The 19,788-nt window shown below is 48.6% G+C and overlaps 1 protein-coding gene across 2 annotated transcripts in view; it reads right to left on the reverse strand.

Annotated features, from left to right (window-relative positions):
- Positions 1 to 1,164: 1,164 nt before the first annotated feature.
- ROR2 (receptor tyrosine kinase like orphan receptor 2) overlaps positions 1,165 to 19,788 on the reverse strand; it is a 213,508-nt gene continuing 194,884 nt past the window's right edge. The window contains exons 5-9 of one of the 2 annotated variants that reach the window (XM_030832540.2): positions 13,771 to 13,898; positions 9,470 to 9,784; positions 8,008 to 8,253; positions 4,717 to 4,919; positions 1,165 to 3,330 (exon numbers count right to left, since the gene is read on the reverse strand). In XM_030832540.2, coding sequence (XP_030688400.1) covers positions 1,885 to 3,330; positions 4,717 to 4,919; positions 8,008 to 8,253; positions 9,470 to 9,784; positions 13,771 to 13,898 — 2,338 coding nt within the window. In that variant the 3' untranslated portion in view covers positions 1,165 to 1,884. The remainder of the gene's footprint in view (positions 3,331 to 4,716; positions 4,920 to 8,007; positions 8,254 to 9,469; positions 9,785 to 13,770; positions 13,899 to 19,788) is intronic. The other variant, XR_004034352.2, reaches the window with a different exon arrangement.

Consider the following 19,788-nt stretch of genomic DNA (forward strand, 5'->3'; position numbering starts at 1 on the left):
AGGATCACATGATGCTGTGCTTAAGGGGCTTTCACCATCAGGACCCTCTGGGCTCTTGTTAGAAGTGTACTTTCTTGGTCCAACCCAGACTTGCCTGGGAGTGGGGAGGGCAGTGCTCATTTTGCAACAAGCCTTGCAGGATGTTCTGATGCAGGCTAAAGAACCAATGCCTGCGGATGTGAAGCGAATTCCTACCTGAGTCTTGCCTGGTCCAGGGTTATGGACCTATTCCATTAAACACGGAAAACCAACCAGGCCATGCTGGGAGACAGGGACGTGCCCGAGGGGCAGCAAAGGCCATTGGCTGGCTGGCAGAAGCATCTCCAGGACTCACCCAGCCCCTCTCCTGACTGGAAGCCCTGGAGCCACTGACCCCGCAGTTGACCCTGGTCCAGATGTACCTGGACTCAGCTGGCCACGCTGCCAGCCAACGCGGGGATGCAGGCAGCTCTGAGCAGGTGGTGAAGGAGGCCCAATCTTCTTCGCTGTCTCCTCCTCCAGCCCTGCTCCAGGGCCTTGGGAAGAGCCAGACTCCAGGTCTAAAAATGGCAGGGGCTCTGGGACCTCAGGAGGAGAGAGGTTTAAAACAAAAGACCATCTTCACGTCATCTGCAGCTAATCCCTGCCACAGACCTTACCGAGAAAAAGCAATGCAACTTGTTCCCATCATTTATCTGTCAACGTATATCCACATTCAAATGGAGTTGCTGGTCCTGGATGAACCCCCTACACCTCAGCCCAAATCATTACCGTTGGGCGTCTCCGTCATCCAGCACCTCCCGCTGCCTGATGTCCTCAGGACCTGCAGAGGGCAGACTGAACCTTCTGTTTTTCTTTATCGGATACATCAGGCGTGGGAGTTATACAAGTGCGCTCTACCCCGTGTGTCGGATGCAGTGTACCTGTGCACCTCCTCTCATAGGAGCTCTGAAATGAACTGACCTCGCTTACATATGGTACAAACACAAGCAATCCAAAATACAATCAGGTGGCATCCCAATGTGGGTAACGTAAACAGTTAAATTACGAAGTCATTATTTTAAGCTCAAAATTCTTCAATGAAAATGGCATACAAAAACCATATAAATTACATTTAAGGTCTGTACAGGATTCTAAAAAAAAAAAAAGAAAAAATAACAATACTGTGCTCTGTACAATATTGTCTCCTTTGTAACATTCCAAACCCCCAAAACACTTTCCCTTGAATTCCAGAAAACTGGGCAAAATACACATGCAGGATAATTAAAATCATTTCACAGAAGTACAAAATTGTGTGGGTTTCTTTTAAGGCACATTTCGTTTTAATATGGAACTCCCATTCCAGGAGCCCCTTTCTCATCAGACTCTGACAGGTGGCAGGCGAACGCGTCCTGTTCCCACTAATCTTTGGTGGCTGAAGAGAGACTGTTACTGGTGGGCAGTGGCGGGGTGGGTAGCAGAGAGAAAAGCAGCCTCCTCCATCCTCATGCAGCAGCCCAGTCGCTGGGCATCGCAAAGCCCGAAGTCCCACCTCACTGCCTTTTTGCAGGCCTGTTTTCCCAATGTTTGGAAATATTCAATCCCTATGCAATATGGAGGGAAGATGCCACCTAATTTCCTTCAAAGCACAGGCACTGCTCACGGCCGACTGACCTCCAGGGAAATGTAGGTGGCACTGGGGGTCACCATGCGTCCTGCTGGGTTACCTACCACCCCTGCCTTGTCAGGAGCCATTGGCTACAAGACCCTCCAACCAAGCAGGTGGGCACAGAGCTGCTCCGTGCACGAGAGGACGACAGAGGAGGACTTCGCCCAGGGAGACTGCACTCCAGCCCACTGGTACCCGGGGCGCGCTCCTCAGGGAGGCCCAAGTCTCCTGCCAAGCGCCCCGTGGCCCTGCAGCCCTCAGGCTTCCAGCTGGACCTCAGACTCGTCCATCTGCAGAGTGTCATTGTCTCCCAACAGCTCGGTCTCGGGGACGGAGCCGTCCTCCTCCTCCTCTGCTTCCTGCACGGGGCTCTGGGCCACGTCTTCCGGGACATTCTGCGTGTCCTCAGTGCCCTCCGAGAGCAGGGCTGCCCTGTCTGCCACGGACGTGTTGGAGGGCGCGGTGGTGACATACCCCGTGCTGGTGGAGCCGCTGCCACTGTGGTGGGAGCCAGGCTTGGGCACCATCTGGGCGGGCACCTGCTGCGGGGCCATCTGCATCGGGATCTGGACCGGGTAAAAGTTGGGCAGGTAGGCCCCGTAGGCCGGCACGGGCTGGTACCCATTGACGGGGATGTAGAGCTGGGGAGGGGGTACCATGGGTCTGATCTGGCCCTTCATGGGGATGAACTGGGGCTGCGGGAAGGGCTGGGCCTTCTGCTTGGGGCCCCCGTAGCGGGTGTTGCTGACGTTGCTGACGGGGCTGGTGCTCAGGGAGCTGGTCTGCGTGACGTTGCTGGCGCCTGAGGTCTGCCCCGAGCTGTTGTAGGTAGACAGGTTGCCCCAGGCCCGCAGCCGGCTGTGGATGTCCTTGAAGCGGGGCCGCCGGCTGGGGAACTCGTGCCAGCACTCGATCATCAGCGCATATACCCAGGCGGGGCAGTCATCGGGGCAGGGCAGCACCTGCCGGCTCCGGACCATCTCCACCACGTCCTGGTTGGAGTGGCCGCAGTAGGGCTGCAGGCCGTAGCTGAACACCTCCCACAGGACCACGCCGTAGGACCAGATGTCCGAGTCCACAGAGAACTTGCCGTACATGATGGCCTCGGGAGACATCCAGCGGATGGGCAGCAGCGCGCTCCCCGTCAGCTTGTAGTAGTCAGCCGAGTACACTTCGCGGAAGAGCCCCAAGTCCGAGATCTTCACGGTCAGCTTGTCGTACACGAGGACGTTGCGGGTGGCCAGGTCCTTGTGGACCACGTGGTGGCTGGACAGGTACTCCATGCCCGCGGCGATCTGCGCCACCACGTGCACGAAGTCGGGGGGCTCCAGGGCGGACTTCACTGTGCGGTCGTCATCTGTGCTGCCCACGTCCGAGTGCGGCGAGCGCATGACCAGGAACTCGTGCAGGTCGCCGTGCGAGCAGTAGCTGAAGATCATGCTGAGGGGCTGGTCCTTGGTCACCACGCCCAGCAGGCAGACAATGTTGGGGTGCTGCAGCCGTGCCCGCAGCAGGGCCTCGTGCCGGAACTCCTCCCGGAGCGGGCCCTCCGCTTTGTCCTTCAGCGTCTTGATGGCCACGGCCTGGGTCTGCTCGCCTGGCGCCGGGCCGAACAGATGCCCTTTGTAGACCTTGCCGAACCGGTCCTCCCCGAGCTCCTCCATGAACCTCACCGTGGACAAGCTGATCTCCTTGAGTTTGGCCTGCCAAGAAGAAAAGCTCTGGTGAAACATTTCTGCCACCGAGATGCGAGGAGGCAGAGCTGAATAGCTGGGAGGGCATTCTGGGGGGCGGCAGTCCTAGAGCCGCCCCCCAGCCTGGGCTTGCAGAGGACCCGCCAGTCCCACCCGGCCCAGGCTCAGCCTGCCCCGCACAATGCTCTCTGCTCTTAAATGTGCTCTGACACCATGAGGCTGCCTGAAACCTTCAACAGGGTCCCAACCAGGCTGCAAACAATGTCCCCACCCAAAGATAACATTGCAGACTATATGTGTGAGGGTGTGTGTGTGCGCACACCTGTCTACACACCCCAGCCATGCTGAACTCCGGCTGTCCTCCCAGCTGTGCCCCCCACTTAGGGACTTTCCTGATGTTCCCTGCTATGCGCCCACCGACAGGCCCAGCCACCACTGTTCATCACAACAAGATGCAATGTCTATTTCCCTCGAACCCTGAGGTGTGCTTCCCCCGATCTGAGTCATTTTTAGAGTCCTGGCCAGCTGTTCTCCAGATGTGCCTCCAAGAGCCTGTTTTGCCGCTTCCTCTCGATTAGATTCTCCAGTGGATGCCACCGGACAGAAGCACCACACAGGTGAAATCGATTTGAACCTTGCGTCTCAGCCTCTACAACTTCCCATCCCTTCTGTGTGCCTGGCCCCCGTCCTCGGAGGCTCTCTGAACCCAAGGGAATCTGTGCCCTCACCTGCCAGCCCTTCACCCACAGCAAACCCTCCGTGACTCCTGGCTACTGAGCAGAATGAGTCCACCTTCTCCCTCTTCAGAACCTGGATGGAAATGGTTTTCCCCCAAAACTTTCAAGTAATGTAAATGCCCCTTCACTGAAGCTAGGTGGGCTGGGAGAGACCTCTTCCTGTGATACATTTCAGTGTGTTCTCGCTACCCTAAGAACTCAGGTTGGGGGTGGTCTGCTCCCCTACCACCACTACAGGACTGTTGCTGTGTCCTTCCCTGTAAAACAAAACAAAGCAAAACCAACCCAAACCCAAACTGACCAGAAAACTGGTCATCATCCCTTAAAAATACCATGTTGACCCTCTAGTGGTGGGGGTGATCTGAGCCCTTCTTTTGTGTGTCCTCCTGTGGGGACAGCTGAAGCACAGCAAAGTGAGGGCACCTCATTCGGGCCCATGCTAAAATGGCTGGTCTCCGTCGAGGGAGAACAGTGAAGTCCAAACACACCTTCCATATACCCCCTAAGGACACAAACGTCCTGGTATATTTTAGAGAAGAAACGGCAAAATGAAGGACAGTTTAAAAGAATTATGTGCTGTGTATCAAGCAAATTAAGAATCTCCAGGTAGAGGTTAAGCCTGGGAGAGCTGCCTCTTTAAATACGGGGGCACAGAGACCTGCTTGTGCTGGTTGATGAGAGGCATTTCCACGTCCTGGCTGGGTGAGGCCATCAGCTGCCGCCTCTGGGGCGTGGAGGAAGAAGCCTTCTGTTTATTCCGGCACATGCAGACCAAGAAGAAAAGGCATGCGATGACCAGGGGAATGGCGATGCTCGGAACCAGGATGTACAGAATTCCCATCCTGCTGCTGTCTTGGGGGCCTGTGAACAGCAAGGCGTTCATGAGTTTTCTGAAAACATCCCTGTTTGCAACTCGAAGTTCTCCACCATCCCACTCCCACCTCCAACTAAAATATTCAAGCACAAGTAGATAATCAGGGTAAGTTTCACAAAGGGACAAAATTATAAGCCAAACCTCAAAAAAAGTAATGTACCCAAAAACACACATCCCGCTAAACATTTGTGAGACACAATCTAGAACTGCCCACCACGGAAACAAAGAGGAATACAGAGCTCAAGAAATAAACGAACTCCAGGGCTTCCCTGGTGGCGCAGTGATTGAGAGTCCGCCTGCCGATGCACGGGACACAGATTCGTGCCCCGGTCCGGGAAGATCCCACATGCCGCAGAGCGGCTGGGCCTGTGAGCCATGGCCGCTGAGCCTGCGCGTCCAGAGCCTGTGCTCCGCAACGGGAGAGGCCACGACAGTGAAAGGCCCGCATACCGCAAAAAAAAAAAAAAAAAAAAAAAAAAGTTAATAAATGAACTCTAAAGGCCTTACAGTAGCAAACACCACCATCACATTCCCTTCTAATTTGAATACCGTTGGAAATAGGTGCTCTGACTTTCCATCTCTACTAAACTCGATGAAACACATGGGACATGCTTGTCCTCAGTGAAGGAAACTGGATACTGGCATTAGAAATGATCCTTTTCTTCATTCAACATTTTAGGGTTTTCCACATTTTTGTACAATGAACCCATATTCTTTAAAGACAATAATTAAAAATGCATTTTATTTAAATGAGCACTGGTAGCCAATGAGTTTGACCTAACAATTTGCAGCAGTTCCAAGTGTTTTTCCTTCATTTTTTTCCACGGTGAAGAGCAACGCTCTGTCTCCCCCTACAGGATTTACAGAAAAGCACAGAGGGCCCCAGGCTGCAAGGCTAAAAGGACGGCCAGGAACCCTGTGGGCAGCGCTGCCCTCTGAGGGAGAGTTGAGGCTTCTGCTCTGTGATGTGGAAGGCAAGTCCTCCAAAAGGCCCCTCTCCCCACAACAGTTTTCACTTAAACCTTGTGAATAATCACATGGGACTTGGGCCTCCCTATGACCAGTGGGTAATGAGCTTTCCATGTAAAAGCAAACACGTGATTTCTGGTCCATGTGGTCCCCCAAAAGAGCTAATTCAGTTCTAAAAATCACCACTACCACCACCATAGTAAAGAAGCCTTGTCCCAAAGCCAGTCTTGCCCCCCAGCCTCCAAAAGAAGATAAAAATCAAATACAACCACACACACAACTCTCCTGACCCCACCCCGGAGGCAGATATTTTAGAAGACCCAGGGGCAGTGGGGATTCTGGGTCATTTTTCACAATTAGGGCTAAGGGGAGATTCCAGGATCCTCAGGCCAAGGTGAGAGATGTGACCACCATCCATAGGTTTGTAAACCATTAACTTTTATCATTACCTTTTAAAAATCACCAACAGAACACATGCTTATTAATAATTCTATTGACAGCATTAGAGAAAAGTGAATGTTCCTAATAACTAATTTCACCAAAGGTTATATATACTACTGTTAATAGGTTGGTATTCACTTAATTTTTTATGTATATATTTAAGTTGAACATGAAATAACCAATATTCAACTAATCTGACATAGAGAAGCAGCAGTTTCATATAATTTTTAAAAACAGAATTTTAAATGGAATCACATCATCCATGTTTTCCTGCTCCTGGTTTTGTGGCAGAATAATATACCTCAGGCCACGTTTCTCGCAGAACAGACAGCACTAGGCACTCTGCAAGAGCTGCACACCGTCCCAAGGTACGGATGTACTTCAATTATCATCCAACCCCTTGTTGGTAAACAATTACTCTGTTTGTCATTTAGCTGTTAAAAGTGATTCTGCAACAAATATCCTTGCATTTCTGCCCTTTAAGTGCAAATATTTCTGCAATAAAAGATTCCTATGGCATTGCCAGGTCAAAGGACATACATATTTCTCTTTATGATTTGATTCATTTTTAATTACAAAAATAAAAACTGCTCATTGTAAAAACATCTTATGCTTTAACATATCTGTAGGTCATGGGAAATCACTGCTGAAAGTAGGATGTTTATCTTTGCAAAACTTCTTCCATGAAATATAGGTGCATATGTGTGCTCACTCACATACCCTTCACTCATTTTGTTTCTTTTATCAGAAAGAAAGAAAGAGGAAGGGAGGAAGGAGGGAAAGTGAGAGGGAAAGGAAAGGGAAGGGAGGGAGAGGAGGAGGATGAAAGAAAGACAGAGAGAGACAGAGGGACAGAGAGAAGAACAGGAAGAAAGAGAAACCAAAAAGACATAACACAGCTATTGCCCTCCAGCTTGCTTCTTTCCCTTAACAGGTCAATATGAACATCCTTCCTTGCAGGAAATTTTTTTAAACAACTGTAGCATTCCATTGAATAACTTTACTATAATCTATTTACCAAACTTTTCATTCTTAAAATTTATTCCTGCACAGAGATAATGATGTCTGTAAAATTTGCAACCATGAACTACAAACTTTTCTCCTAGTCATAATTTAAGACAGAAATTGCAGGGAAAACAGTTAAGAGATTTAAGTTCTATTTTCTCCTCACTCTGCTGAGTCTCTGTGTAAAAGCTGAGCAGAGTGGGAGGCGAGGGAGGGCAAGCAGGAGGCCTTGTGCCCCAACTACAGATGCTGGTCTGAGAAGCTGGTTGTAATAGTAATGGGAAGCATTTCCACTAATAGTGGGAAATGCATGACAATGTTCACTGGGAAACAAGAGGCCAAACTGAATATCCCAGGACCACACATGGAAAGAGGGCTGACAGAAGGGCCCCCAAGTGTAAACAGTAGTCTCTGCTGAGTGGTAAAATTAGAGGTGATTTACACATTCTTCTTCAGACTTTTCTATAATTTAAAACGTCCTATAAAGACGAGATGCTACTTTTACAACCAGCAACAGCTTTATTTAAAACAAATAATCATGGTGGTGAAACTCGGTGTGGGCAGGGGGCTCCCAGAGCTATCAGCCTCCCGGTTCCACATCATCACAAAGTACACCCCACAGTCAACACTTTAAAAAAAAAAGAGAGAGAGAATACATACTACAAGAGGGTACGTCACACAGTTCCATGCGTACGTTTTTATTCTGCGTGAAGCACCAGGGGCCTTCCATCTGCCCTCCAGGGTTCCGGCAGTAGGCGTGCCCTCCTCCAAGCTCGGGGAAGTCGGCGCTGGTCAGGTGGTGGCTGTGGGGATGCTGCAGGGCCCACGGCTGGCACTGGTGTCCCGACTTGGTGGTGCTTGCCGTCCCTCTGTAATCCGTGCCTGAGCCGTTGTAGCACTGATGGTCTGAGAGAGAAGATGCGTCAGGAGGCCCCAAAATTAAGAGGAAGCCGCCCTCCTCTGGGGGTCCAGGGAGCACCCTTCTTCAACTATTCCAAAAAGGAACAACAAAGCCACTTTGCCTGGATGTACCCACACTGAAATTTCCAAAAGACCGAAGAGTTTGACATCACTTCCAAGGAAAGCAGCATGAGACGTAATGACTGAATACAGTCCCAAGCCCACAAATTTAATGGGCGGGTGCACCAGGTACACATATGGGGAAACCACTGGTCAGAAGTTATTCTATGGCCCTGAAACACCTTTGGACTCACGAGGCACCCCCATTCCACAATGACGATGTCAACCCCAGCCTCACGTTCACTTGCACTAGAAGCAAAACCAAACGACGCAGCAGGGAAGAGAAACTCCCAGGCCTGGCCCCCCAGCCTCAGTGAGGACACGGCTCAGCCTCCTGTGCACAGAGCCCCAGGCTCACTCCACTCCGGGACCAGGGGGGCCCAGGGCCTCTCTGAGCCACACCTGGGGTGTGTGTTTGTTGAACACCGGTTACACCGTGCTTGCCATGTGCAGACACTGTTCTAAGAACTTTCTAAATACTAATTCATTTAATTTACATTCCAGCTGCTGAGGTCAGTAGTTATCATCCCCGTGTAATATGAGGAAACTCATATTTAAGCAACTTTTCTGAGGTCCCATGGAGTCAGCCTGGCAACCAGGATTTGGACGGTGCAGTGGGTCTGTAGACCAGGCTCTGACTGCCCTGGTGAGGAGCCCTGCCGCCCTCGGGAACCCTGGCTTCACCAAGGAAGTGAATATTTCCCAAGCCTGGGAGGGAGGCGACCGCTTCCCTGGGTCCCCTCCCCTCAAGGAGGGCCACAATCCTAGTCAGCTGCAGAGAGATGCTTGTGCACCACAAGGCAGTCTTGGAAGCGGCCCCTGCCTCCCCCAAAGCTCCTCACAGCTTTGGGGGCAGGTGCAGAAAGTCCTCCCGTCTTAGAGAAGCCAAGTTTGTGGCTCATCAGGGTAGACTGACTTACTGGGGACCCACAAGCAGGCAGGGCCAGGAGGGCTGTGCAACTGGAACTGGACAACGGCGAGTCCCCACCCCGCAACTGCCCTACCGGAATGGGGGCCGGTCTGTGAGACTTCCCCGGATGGAATGGGGTCCCCAGGCTCTTAAGAGGCAGGACCCCGGCCTCGGGGGCGGGCACAGACTCACAGCGGCCCAGCCTCTCGGCCGGGATGCCGATGCGCATGCAGTTGGCGGCGTCCGGGCTCTCGGGCATGGGCAATGCCTCGCACTTGGGCAGCTGCAGCCGCATGAGGATGAGCGGGTTGGAGCGCGCAATCGTGTACTCCTGGCGGCATAGGTCGCTCTCCAGCACCTCGCACTCGTCCCGGCACAGCTCGCGCGGCTTGGGCGCCCGGGAGCGCGCGTCGCACAGCGGGAACACGAAGTGGCAGAAGGACGGGATGGCGAACTGCGAGCACTGGTCCGACAGGTGCGTGGAGGTGCCGATCATGGTGAAGGCAGCTGCGGAGGCGGCGAGGCTGGCGTTAGGGTGGGCTGGGCCCTGCCTGGGACCAACATCTGCCCGGCAACCCCTGCCCGGCGCCCCTGGTTTCATCTCCAGCCCTGGCTCCCCACTCTTCCCAGGGCCTCTGGTCCCACTCACCCTGCCCGGCGCCCGTGGCCCCCATCTCGTCCATGCCCCGCCGCCCCCCGCCCTCCGCCTTGTCTTCTGCCAGCCGCGACAGGCTCTCACAAGAGCAGGGCCCCGGGGAGCACACAGGCCGCCCAGGTTTGCACCAGACAAAGAAGGTCCCTGGTGCCAGGGCTTCATTTACAAACATCAAAAGCGAGACAAGAAAGAAAGAAAACTAGGCCCCAGATCTCATCCACCTAGATGCTACTTCCATGACAGGAAGATTCTCTTATCAGACCCAAAGCCACTTCCTAAGGTCCTGCTATGAACTGGCTCTGCAAGCACATGGCGGTAGGTAGAGCTGTGGGCTGAGTGGCTTCTAGAAGGAGAGACTGGAGCGGAGGCACAAGGACCAAGCCTGGGTCTTCCTGACATCTCAGGGCCTGTGAGAAGAGGGGAGGCCTGGCCAGGGGATGGAGATAGTGTGCCAGAAAGACGAACGATCCGCCCTGGGACACGCAGCCTAAGGAGGAGTAAGATGACAAATGGGGGTACAGGGGAGTCCCTCAGGTGGAGTCTGGGGAGAGCCAAGAAACTGCTGGAGGAGGTTCTGAGTGGGGAGAGGGGCAGGGCTTTGTGATAAAGGAGAGCAGAGAAGCAGGCTGTCGCAGGAGAGCCTGGAGCCAGGGTGGGCTGGCTTGCTTTTTAGGGGCAAGACGTCACAAGATGGAGCCTGATGTCAACCCCAGCCTCACGTTCACTTGCACTAGAAGCAAAACCAAACGACGCAGCAGGGAAGAGAAACTCCCAGGCCTGGCCCCCCAGCCTCAGTGAGGACGCGGCTCAGCCTCCTGTGCACAGAGCCCCAGGCTCACTCTACTCCGGGACCAGGGGGACCCAGGGCCTCTCTGAGCCACACCTGGGGTGTGAGCCTGACACCTGATGTGGAGAAGGGAAGGGGGTGGGAGCTTCAGATACAAAGTCTAGGCAGGTGAGCGGGAGCAGAGTTGCCAGTGGCAGGAGGGAAGGCGTGCACTCCAGGCGCTCTCCTCAGGGCTGTGGCAGTCAGGGTTCAAAGGAAAGCATCAGTTGCCCCATACATGCCCACGCCAGAAGGCCCATCCCACTCTGACCTATGAAGGACCTGCTTATAAGGATCTGATCTTGGACAGCTGGAGGAAAAGAGGCACCTCTGTCTACACACCCTGCTGAGATGGGGAGGAGGAAACCAGAGAGGTTGGAATTTAGTTCCTGGGACACCCCAGCTCCACCCATGACTTGTAGTGCCATGCCCACTGTGGCCAGCAGGTGGCGCTGCTGGCACCCATTCCCCACACCGCCCCCCCCACGCCCCCCACCCCCACCCCAAGGACCCACCAGCCACCCATGGCAGGCATTGGATTAGATGAGCTGGCATGGGAGCCCAGTTCTGGCCCTGCCCTGTCATTTACTACAGGGTTGTCAGTCACTCAGTCCTTTCTGGGCCTGGGTCTTTATCTGTCAAGTGATCTGTCGAGGCCACACTTTGGGGAATGAAAGCCCACATGGAGCCAATAAAATAGCAGGTGAGGTGAATGGTCCATGAGGGTCTGGTAACAGGCTGTGTCCATGCGCTGCACGCAGCGCTGGGTTCCAGGCACTCTGTAGTGTGCTGTTCACATCATCCTTAGTCTTCTGGTCCCTTGTGGACAATACTAAAATTGAGGAATGGAGAGGTAAGAGGTTAAGGTGCAGGGTCTCTTGGAGTTAGCTGACGAACCAAGTTTGAACCCAGTTGAGTCCCATCACGGGAGCTGGCAACTGACTACCAAGAGGGTTGTTGCCAGTGTTGGACCTGACCCTCAGGCAGGGAAAGACCTAAGAAAGCCAAACATGGATGGCATTGCTTTTGGGGTACCAACTGATAGGATGTCAAGGCTGACCCTTTTAGGATTTCTCCTACCCCGCCCCAGAACCTATCATGTGAGGGCTTATTTCTGAAAGATGGTTCTAGGCACTGAGGAGGTCCAACCATCACGTCCCCGTTTTTGTTTACACCCAGCACATCACTCTGACCGTTCTCTGGGGCCCATTCCTGGGAAGCTTCCAGAGTCCCTGGAATGAGTTCTGACAAGCCCGCTCTCCAAATAGACTATCTCCACAACCAATGCAGTCTCTAAACCTCAAGTCAGTCAGTCTAGAGCAACTTCACGTTTATTTTTTCAAAAATACACAAATGTAGAGAACCCTCATTCTAAACTTGTACATAAAAACTACTATAAAAATGAGTCTGCTTAGACATCTGATTTGTTAATCCTTTAAACAATTCCTGAAGAAATAATTGAGAGACAATCTTGTGCCTTGAATCAGTGTTTGCCAATTACTGAGATATAAAATTAATTCTGGAGTCTGCGGGTAGCATTTTAAAAGATGACTAGAACGGAACAGAGGATGTCAGAGGGCATGGTTCGCATTAAGGCTGGAACCAACTTTTTTCTTTAATGAAATAAAACTGAAGAGAAAAATCACAGTGCACTCACTGCCTTTGTTCAGGGCAAATGTTGTTTCCTGTAGCCCATTTCAGGTCTGTGAAGTAGAGGTATGTGTAGACTAAGTCACGATGTAAAATACACTTTTTATTGATACTGTACGTTGTGGTCAGAAAGTTTGAGAAGTTCTGCTTTAAATGGCATAAGAAGCTTTTCCAATGAGAGATACCAACAATTATAAAAGATTCTCCCATTGGAACAAGATAGCACCTTCCAAGATCTCCAGGTCCCATTACTGCCCTTCCATTCTCACTGGACACCTGGCCCTGTCCTCAGGGGGCCCTGTAACCATGGGCCAGGCAGGCCCCTCTGTGACCGTGACCTTAGACCCTCCAGACTGTGGGTGAAATACAAAGCCAGGGTTGACCTAAAACTTAGAAGAACATCAGTGTCACCTATGTGAGTTTCTACCTGGGGACCTCCTTTGTGCCCTTACCAGGGCAGTGCTTTGCCAGCCCCTCCACAAATCCCTCCAGAATCACCGGGAGCCCCACATCGCAGGTTGGCCGGGGTCAAGAACCACTGTGCAGAGGATGTAGTTCAACGGGGACACCTGCCATCTTCACAAGATCCTCCTTGTTCCTTATAGAGTCTGGAGAGAAAACGTTTGGGCTTGTGGGGAGAGCAGAGAGAGGCGGAGGGGGGCTTTTTGGGGCCTTGGTCTAATTCATTTTCTCACTTCTCAAGGGCTTTTCCCCAGGAAGTCCTTGACATCAATGTGAGGACTAACAACCAACCAGAGACAGTAACTTCTAAAATGACGGAGAACGAGCAGCTTCACTCCTAAATGATCTGCTCCATTTCTCACACAACGGAGCAGGTACCCAAAGACCTGGCTATGCCTGGAAACTGGGGGCCTACGGGGGTCTGAGTTCACTGCAGTGTCCCCAGGCACAGCCGATGGCCTGGAACCTCTGTCTCCAACAGCTAAAATCAGGCCTGGGTACCGTTTAGTCAAGCGTAACTCCAAGAAGGCAGAAGAGTCAGGAAAAGTAGAACCGAGAATGAATGTGGCAGGTGCTGGCCTGGCCACGCGGTGAGGACAAGACAATGTAGGGCTTCGGACCCACGTGGTTGACTTAATTCAGTGTGTTGGCACATTCTAAGCAGACTGTACTTGCTAATTTTCATATATAAATGGGAACATTTTAGGATAAACCGCGGTGGTAATTGCAACTCCTTCTGAAAAAGGCCTCTGACTTTCTCTTGCAGGAGGCAGGGCACAGGGACTCACTGTCCAAGGTCACAACCAACAAAACACCCAAGTGGGACTGAAAACACACCAGCGTGGCGACAGGCAGCTGCGTGTGTGCTCACTGTCTCAGAACAAAGGTCTGCGCTCCTACCTGTGATTCGGTTTTCAATCTCCCCCTGCATCTGGAGAGAGTCCACATAAATGGTCCGGTTCCCAATGAAACGTGCACAGGCGATTCCCCGGTAAGGCTGGCAGAATCCATCCTCATGGTAGTCGTCTCTGGTAAAAAACACATGGTCTGTAAGTGCACTGGAAGGTGTCAAATATCCCCGATGTTTTTCTTTTCTTTTTAAATTCAGCATCTGATGATCTAGCCATCTTGTCCCTTGGCATTTACCCAAATGAATTGAAAACTTCTGTCCACACAAAAACTTGCACGTGCATGTTTGCAGCTTAATCCATAACTGCCCAAACTTGGAAGCAACCAAAATCTCCACCGTGAATGGATAAACTGTAGTACAATGTAATATTACTCAGCACTGAAAAGAAATGAGCTATCGAGAAAAGACATGAGAAGACACAGAGCAAACTTAAATGCACATTACTAAGTGAAAGAAGCCAATCTGAAAAGGCTGCATGCATACTGTATGATCCCGACTTTATGACATTCTAGAAAAAGCAAAATTATGGAGCAGTATAAAGATCAGTGAATGCCAAAGGGTGGGGGGAGGGTTGGTGAACAGGAGAACAGAGATTTTTAGCACAGTGCAACTACTCTGTATGATACTACAATGGCAGAAACATGTCATTATACATTTGTGCAAACCCAGAGAATACGCAACACCAAGAGTGAATTGTAACGTAAACTATAGACTTTAGCTAATAATAATGTATCAACATAGGCTCACTAACTATAACAAATGCACCACACACTGACATAAGATGTTACTGATAGGGGTAACTCTATGTACAGATGTGGGGAACCGGTACATGATATCTCTCTGTACTTTCTGTTCAATTTTTCTGTAAGCCTAAAATTGCTCTAAATATAAAGTCTATTAACTTAAAAAAAAATCCAGCATCTTTAAGGTCAGGGGGGATGGAACAAAGGAAGTTGAGTATGAAAGACGGATTATAAATGTGAAGTGTACACATGGGTGGGTACGTGCTCACGCCTATGTTCAAATACACGCAGGATATTAACGATTAACATGTTTCATCGTAGTCTTAAACTACATCAGAAACATTACACCCCTATTAACTTCCGTTGTTTGCAAGCGACGCTTTTATGAAAATGATGTTCATTCAGAAACTGTGTTCTACTGTTAAACTGTAGGAGAGAATTCTTTGAAACAGAGGAAAGCAATGGAGAGGATTCCGAAAAGTCAGGCAGGGCCTCAAAGAGTTTGTACAGCGAGATGTGCTAATTACACCACAGAGGAGTGGTGACCTCGCCACTGCTCCACAGCGCAGACCACATGTATAAATACGGGGGACAGAGAGGGAGACTCTCAAAAGCACAGCCCTCCAACTTGCCCTGCAGCCCGACCTTCCCCCCAGCCTGTAGGGAACAGCCTGCACATGTCCCCTTGGAGTCTGTGCTAAATTATTCTCGGTAAAACCTGTTAGTCCTGCCTTTGGCCAATAAAATCAGTCATTCTAAGCACCTAGGTGCTCTTTAAAGTGGCCCTGAGGATGCTCCAAGGAGATAGTAAAAGTGGGCCAAAGCACATATATTAGGGCTGCCGTCTGCTGGGGAGCAAAGGAGAGGGGCCGGGAGCTCCCAGGACAAGTTTCGGCAAAGTGCCTCAGGCCTGTAATTAAGTCACTTGTTTTCTAGCAAATCTGCCACCTGCCATAAGCCTAACACTTGTCATCCACCCTACATTGATTTGGACCATCCCCAAACGAAATCGGGGTTGTGTCCAATTTAACCAAATGGACTTTAAGAATCCCTGTCTTAGCTTTCTCACAAATGTAAAGTCTGAACACTCGTAACAGGGGAGACAAAGGGTCTGGCAGGACACAGTCTCTTCAGCCACCTCTGGCTCTCTCCCTCCTCTGCTGTCTTCTCAGCCCCTGAAGAAAATTTCTTTTTCAAAGAAAAGAACCTGGGCTTCCCTGGTGGCGCAGTGGTTGAGAGTCCGCCTGCCGATGCAGGGGACACGGGTTTGTGCCCCGGTCCGGGAGGATCCCACATGCCGCGGAGCGGCTGGGCCCGTGGGCCATGGCCGCTGAGCCTGCGCGTCCGGAGCCTGTGCTCTGCAACGGCAGAGGCCACAACAGTGAGAGGCCCGCGTACCACAAAAAAAAAAGAAAAGAAAAGAAAAGAAAAGAACCTGGAGCCATAAATAATGTAAAACAGGAGATTCTGGTGTCAGTAAGAGCCGGATGCCCTTTCTCTCAAGCTCACCGGCCATTATTTCTTTGGGTCAAGGATTCCTTAAATATCGTTTAAATAAGCAAGCACATGTGCTAACAATACACACCCAAACCACCCCTCTCTCACCCTTTGTGAGCTGGAGTTAACTGCTGATTAAACTAAAACCAATGTTACACTTGCCAAATACACAAACACAAGTGCAAGTCAACTCTGCCCCGGTGTGTGAGCTCTGTGTCCCCGTTTGCAGGCTGGGTTTAGGTCACTTGCCTGCTATGCCAGGAAAAGCATGAAGATGCGCACGTTCTTATTAACGTCAGCCCACCTAGGGTATGAGATTTGATTCAGTTAGTCCCTTGGGTGACCCCCACAAGAGTAAGCAATTTCTCTTCTCTGCCTCAAGAGTCAAGGAATACAAAGCCTAGTCCCTCACTGTGGGCTTCTCCCTGGCCAGGTGCCCACAGGATGGGGGACCAGCAAGGGTGCAGGGAAGACACGCTGAGAAGGGGCTCAAGGCCATCACATCGTGTTCACAGCTTACTCATCTCAGTGGGCTTCTAATCTGAATTTTAGAGAATGTCCAAAAACGCAAACAGAAATGGTTGGACAATGACATCTTTCAAGTTTCTGAATTTTGAGAAAACAAGTGGGAATTACTTTTCAGTTTCAAACAGAATTATGTCTTATCTTCACCTGGCATTGTTTAGGACCTCTGAAGAGTGACAGAGCTGGAGTAAGTCTGTAAAACTGGTCACTCAGAGACTAAAGAAAAGTGCTGACACAGAAGCTGACTTCTATAAAATCCTTTAAACCACACAAGTGAAACAAGCATGCTCACCAAATCTCAGAACATCAATGTGATAGAAACTCAATTTTGGAAATCTCCTCCATTCCTAATGCTGCCAGGCACTAATAACACAGATGAAGAAGTAACTTGTATACCAACAAGTTCATGGTAAAAGAGGAGAGAGGGAGAGAGAGAGAGAGAGAGAGAGAGAGAGAGAGAAAGAGAGAGAATTACTACAATATCGGGGGGGAAAAGCAATGGGAAAGGAGTAGGAGATTGGGAGGAAACAGAGAAAGGAGCCATCATATTGTGATAGAAAGTGCTTCTTCACAAACGGCTGAGGAGATGGTGGGGCTAGTCAGCACCTTCCCTGCAATGGTACCAGCTACAAACAAAAACTGGTTTGAAGAAAACCTTAGAAAAATTCCTTGTTATAAATAATGAATAACCTTTAAAGGAAAGTAGGCTCCTTTGAGGTTGAAAAGTAATCAATACCAAAACTCAAATGTAGTTACACGTTGTGTAGGAAGGTAACATTTTCCCCAAACAGTTTTTTTGTTAAAAGTGGTTAAACGATTTCATAATTATTATTCTTATTATGAGAGGGTCTGTCTGCAATAAACAGGCTTCCTGCTTGAGTGAAGCAGAGGAAGCAACAGCTTCAACAAAAAGTGATAAACTCCATAAGCTTCAGGTGATCTGCCAGTAACGTAAGAAGCTGCAGTAACAAAACACTCTTCAGAGGAAGGTAACAAAACCTAGAGTATAAACCACAATGTATGGTGTACAATAAATGTACAAACGACTGGTGTACAATAAAAAATTACCAGGCATGTAAAGAAACAGGGAAATATAACCCATTGTCAAGAGAAATAAACCCAGATGTTAGACTTAGAAGACCAGCACTTTAAGGAAATATAAGTATGGTAAACAATGCACAGAAGAAACCATAATGAAGATATGGGTGATTGCAGGAGAGATGGAAACTGTAAAAGAATCCACTGGAAGAACTAAAACACAGAATCTCCAATAAAACATTCATGGTATGATATTAACAAAAGATTGGATAAAGCTAGGAAAAAAAATTGGTAAACTTGACAGGTCAATGGAAAATTTCCAAACTGAAACAAAGAGAGACAAGAAGATTTACCAAAAATTAAACAGCCTTAGTAAGCTATAGGAAAGTACAGGAGGTCTAACTTATGTACAATCAAATCCCAAGAGGAGGGGAGAGATGCACGGAGTTGGGAAAAAGGTTTGAAGAAACGATGGCCAAAATTTCCCCAAATTTCATTAAAATACAGTAGTAACACACCAACCAAGGAAGATCAGTGAAAAGCAAGCAGAATAAATACAAAGGAAACCACACCTGCTGATGTCACAATCAACTTGCTAAAAACCTAGGATAAATAGAAAAGGGGGGAGATAAAAAATAATGGCTGACTCCTCATCAGAAACAAAGCAAAACAGAAGACAAGGGAATGACAGCTTCAAGGCACTAGCAGAGAAAATGAACTGTGAACCTGGATTCCATACTCAGCAAAAACTTCTTTCAGATAAAAGGGTCTATTAAGCAAAAAGACATAACATGAATGCACCTAATATCAGAGCTTCAAAATATATAAACAAGAATTGATAGAACTAGAGGACAAAACAGAAAAATCCATAATTATAGTTGGAAATTTTAATACCTGACTCTCAGCAATTAACTGAACTAAACAAAAAAAATAAGCGAAGAAACAACAGAAATATTAACCACCCCCTTGACCCAATGGACATCTAGAACAATATACTCAACAAGACAGCATACACGTGTCAGTGTACATGGCACGTTCACCCAGACAGACGATATGCTCTCCATAAAATAACTCACAATATGTTAAAAAATTGAAACCATAAATTTCTGATCACACAAAATTAAATTAGAAATCAATAACAAAAATATATTTAGAAACTCTCAAACTATTTGGAAATTAAATAGCATACTTCTAAATAACCTTTGGGCTCAAAAAAGAAAATGCAAGAAAAATTAAATGGCATTTTAAATGGAATGAGAATATATAACATATGAGAAATGAAAACAGGATACCCCAAATCGTGGGATGAAGCTAAAAGAGTAATTAAGAGACACCTTTGTAGCTTTAAATGCTTAAATTAGATGAGATTTTACACCTTAAAAAGCTGGAAAAAGAGTGTCAAGTTAAACCTGCAGTAATTAGAAAAAAAATATTAATGATGAGAGCAGAAATCAATAAAATAGAAAACAAACAATAAAAAAATCAATAAAGCCAAAAGTTGATTCTTCAAAAGATTAACCAAATTGGTAACACCTAGAAAAAATGATTAATAAAAGAGAAAACACACATTACCAATATCAGGAATGCACAAGGGGACTCACCAAAGACTCTAGAGATGTTAAAGATAATAAATGAACACAGATATATATAACCAACAACTTAGAAAAAATGACAAATGACAATATACCAAAATTAGTATAAATAGGAATAAAACCTCAGAATAGCCCTAAATCTCTTCAAGAACTTGGAGTTGTAGTCAAAAACCTTCCCATGATTAAAACTCCAGCCCCAAATAATAGAAACTGGTGAATTCTGTCTAATATTTAAGGAAGAAACATCAGCAATTTTACACAAACTCTTTTAGAAAATAAAGGAGTAAGAGACACTTTCTAGTTCATTTTATGAGGCAAACATAAACTTGATATAAAAAGCTGACAAGTCTGTTCCATGGACATTATAAGCCAATATGCCCCCTGATCAAAATGGTAACATGCTCCACTAAACAACAGCAAATTGGACCCAGCAAAATAAAAAGACAATATAGAAATGAGTAATGGACCAAACTGGGTCAACCCAGGAGTACAAAGTTACTTCAGCATTTAAAAACCAATCACTGAAAATACAGAGCTAAAGAGAGAAACCATGTAATAATCTCAGTTAATATTTTTTTAAAAAAGCAATTGACAAAACCAACACTCATTCATT

This window comes from Globicephala melas, chromosome 6 (genome assembly GCF_963455315.2).
Source record: "Globicephala melas chromosome 6, mGloMel1.2, whole genome shotgun sequence".
Lineage (NCBI taxonomy): Eukaryota > Metazoa > Chordata > Mammalia > Artiodactyla > Delphinidae > Globicephala > Globicephala melas.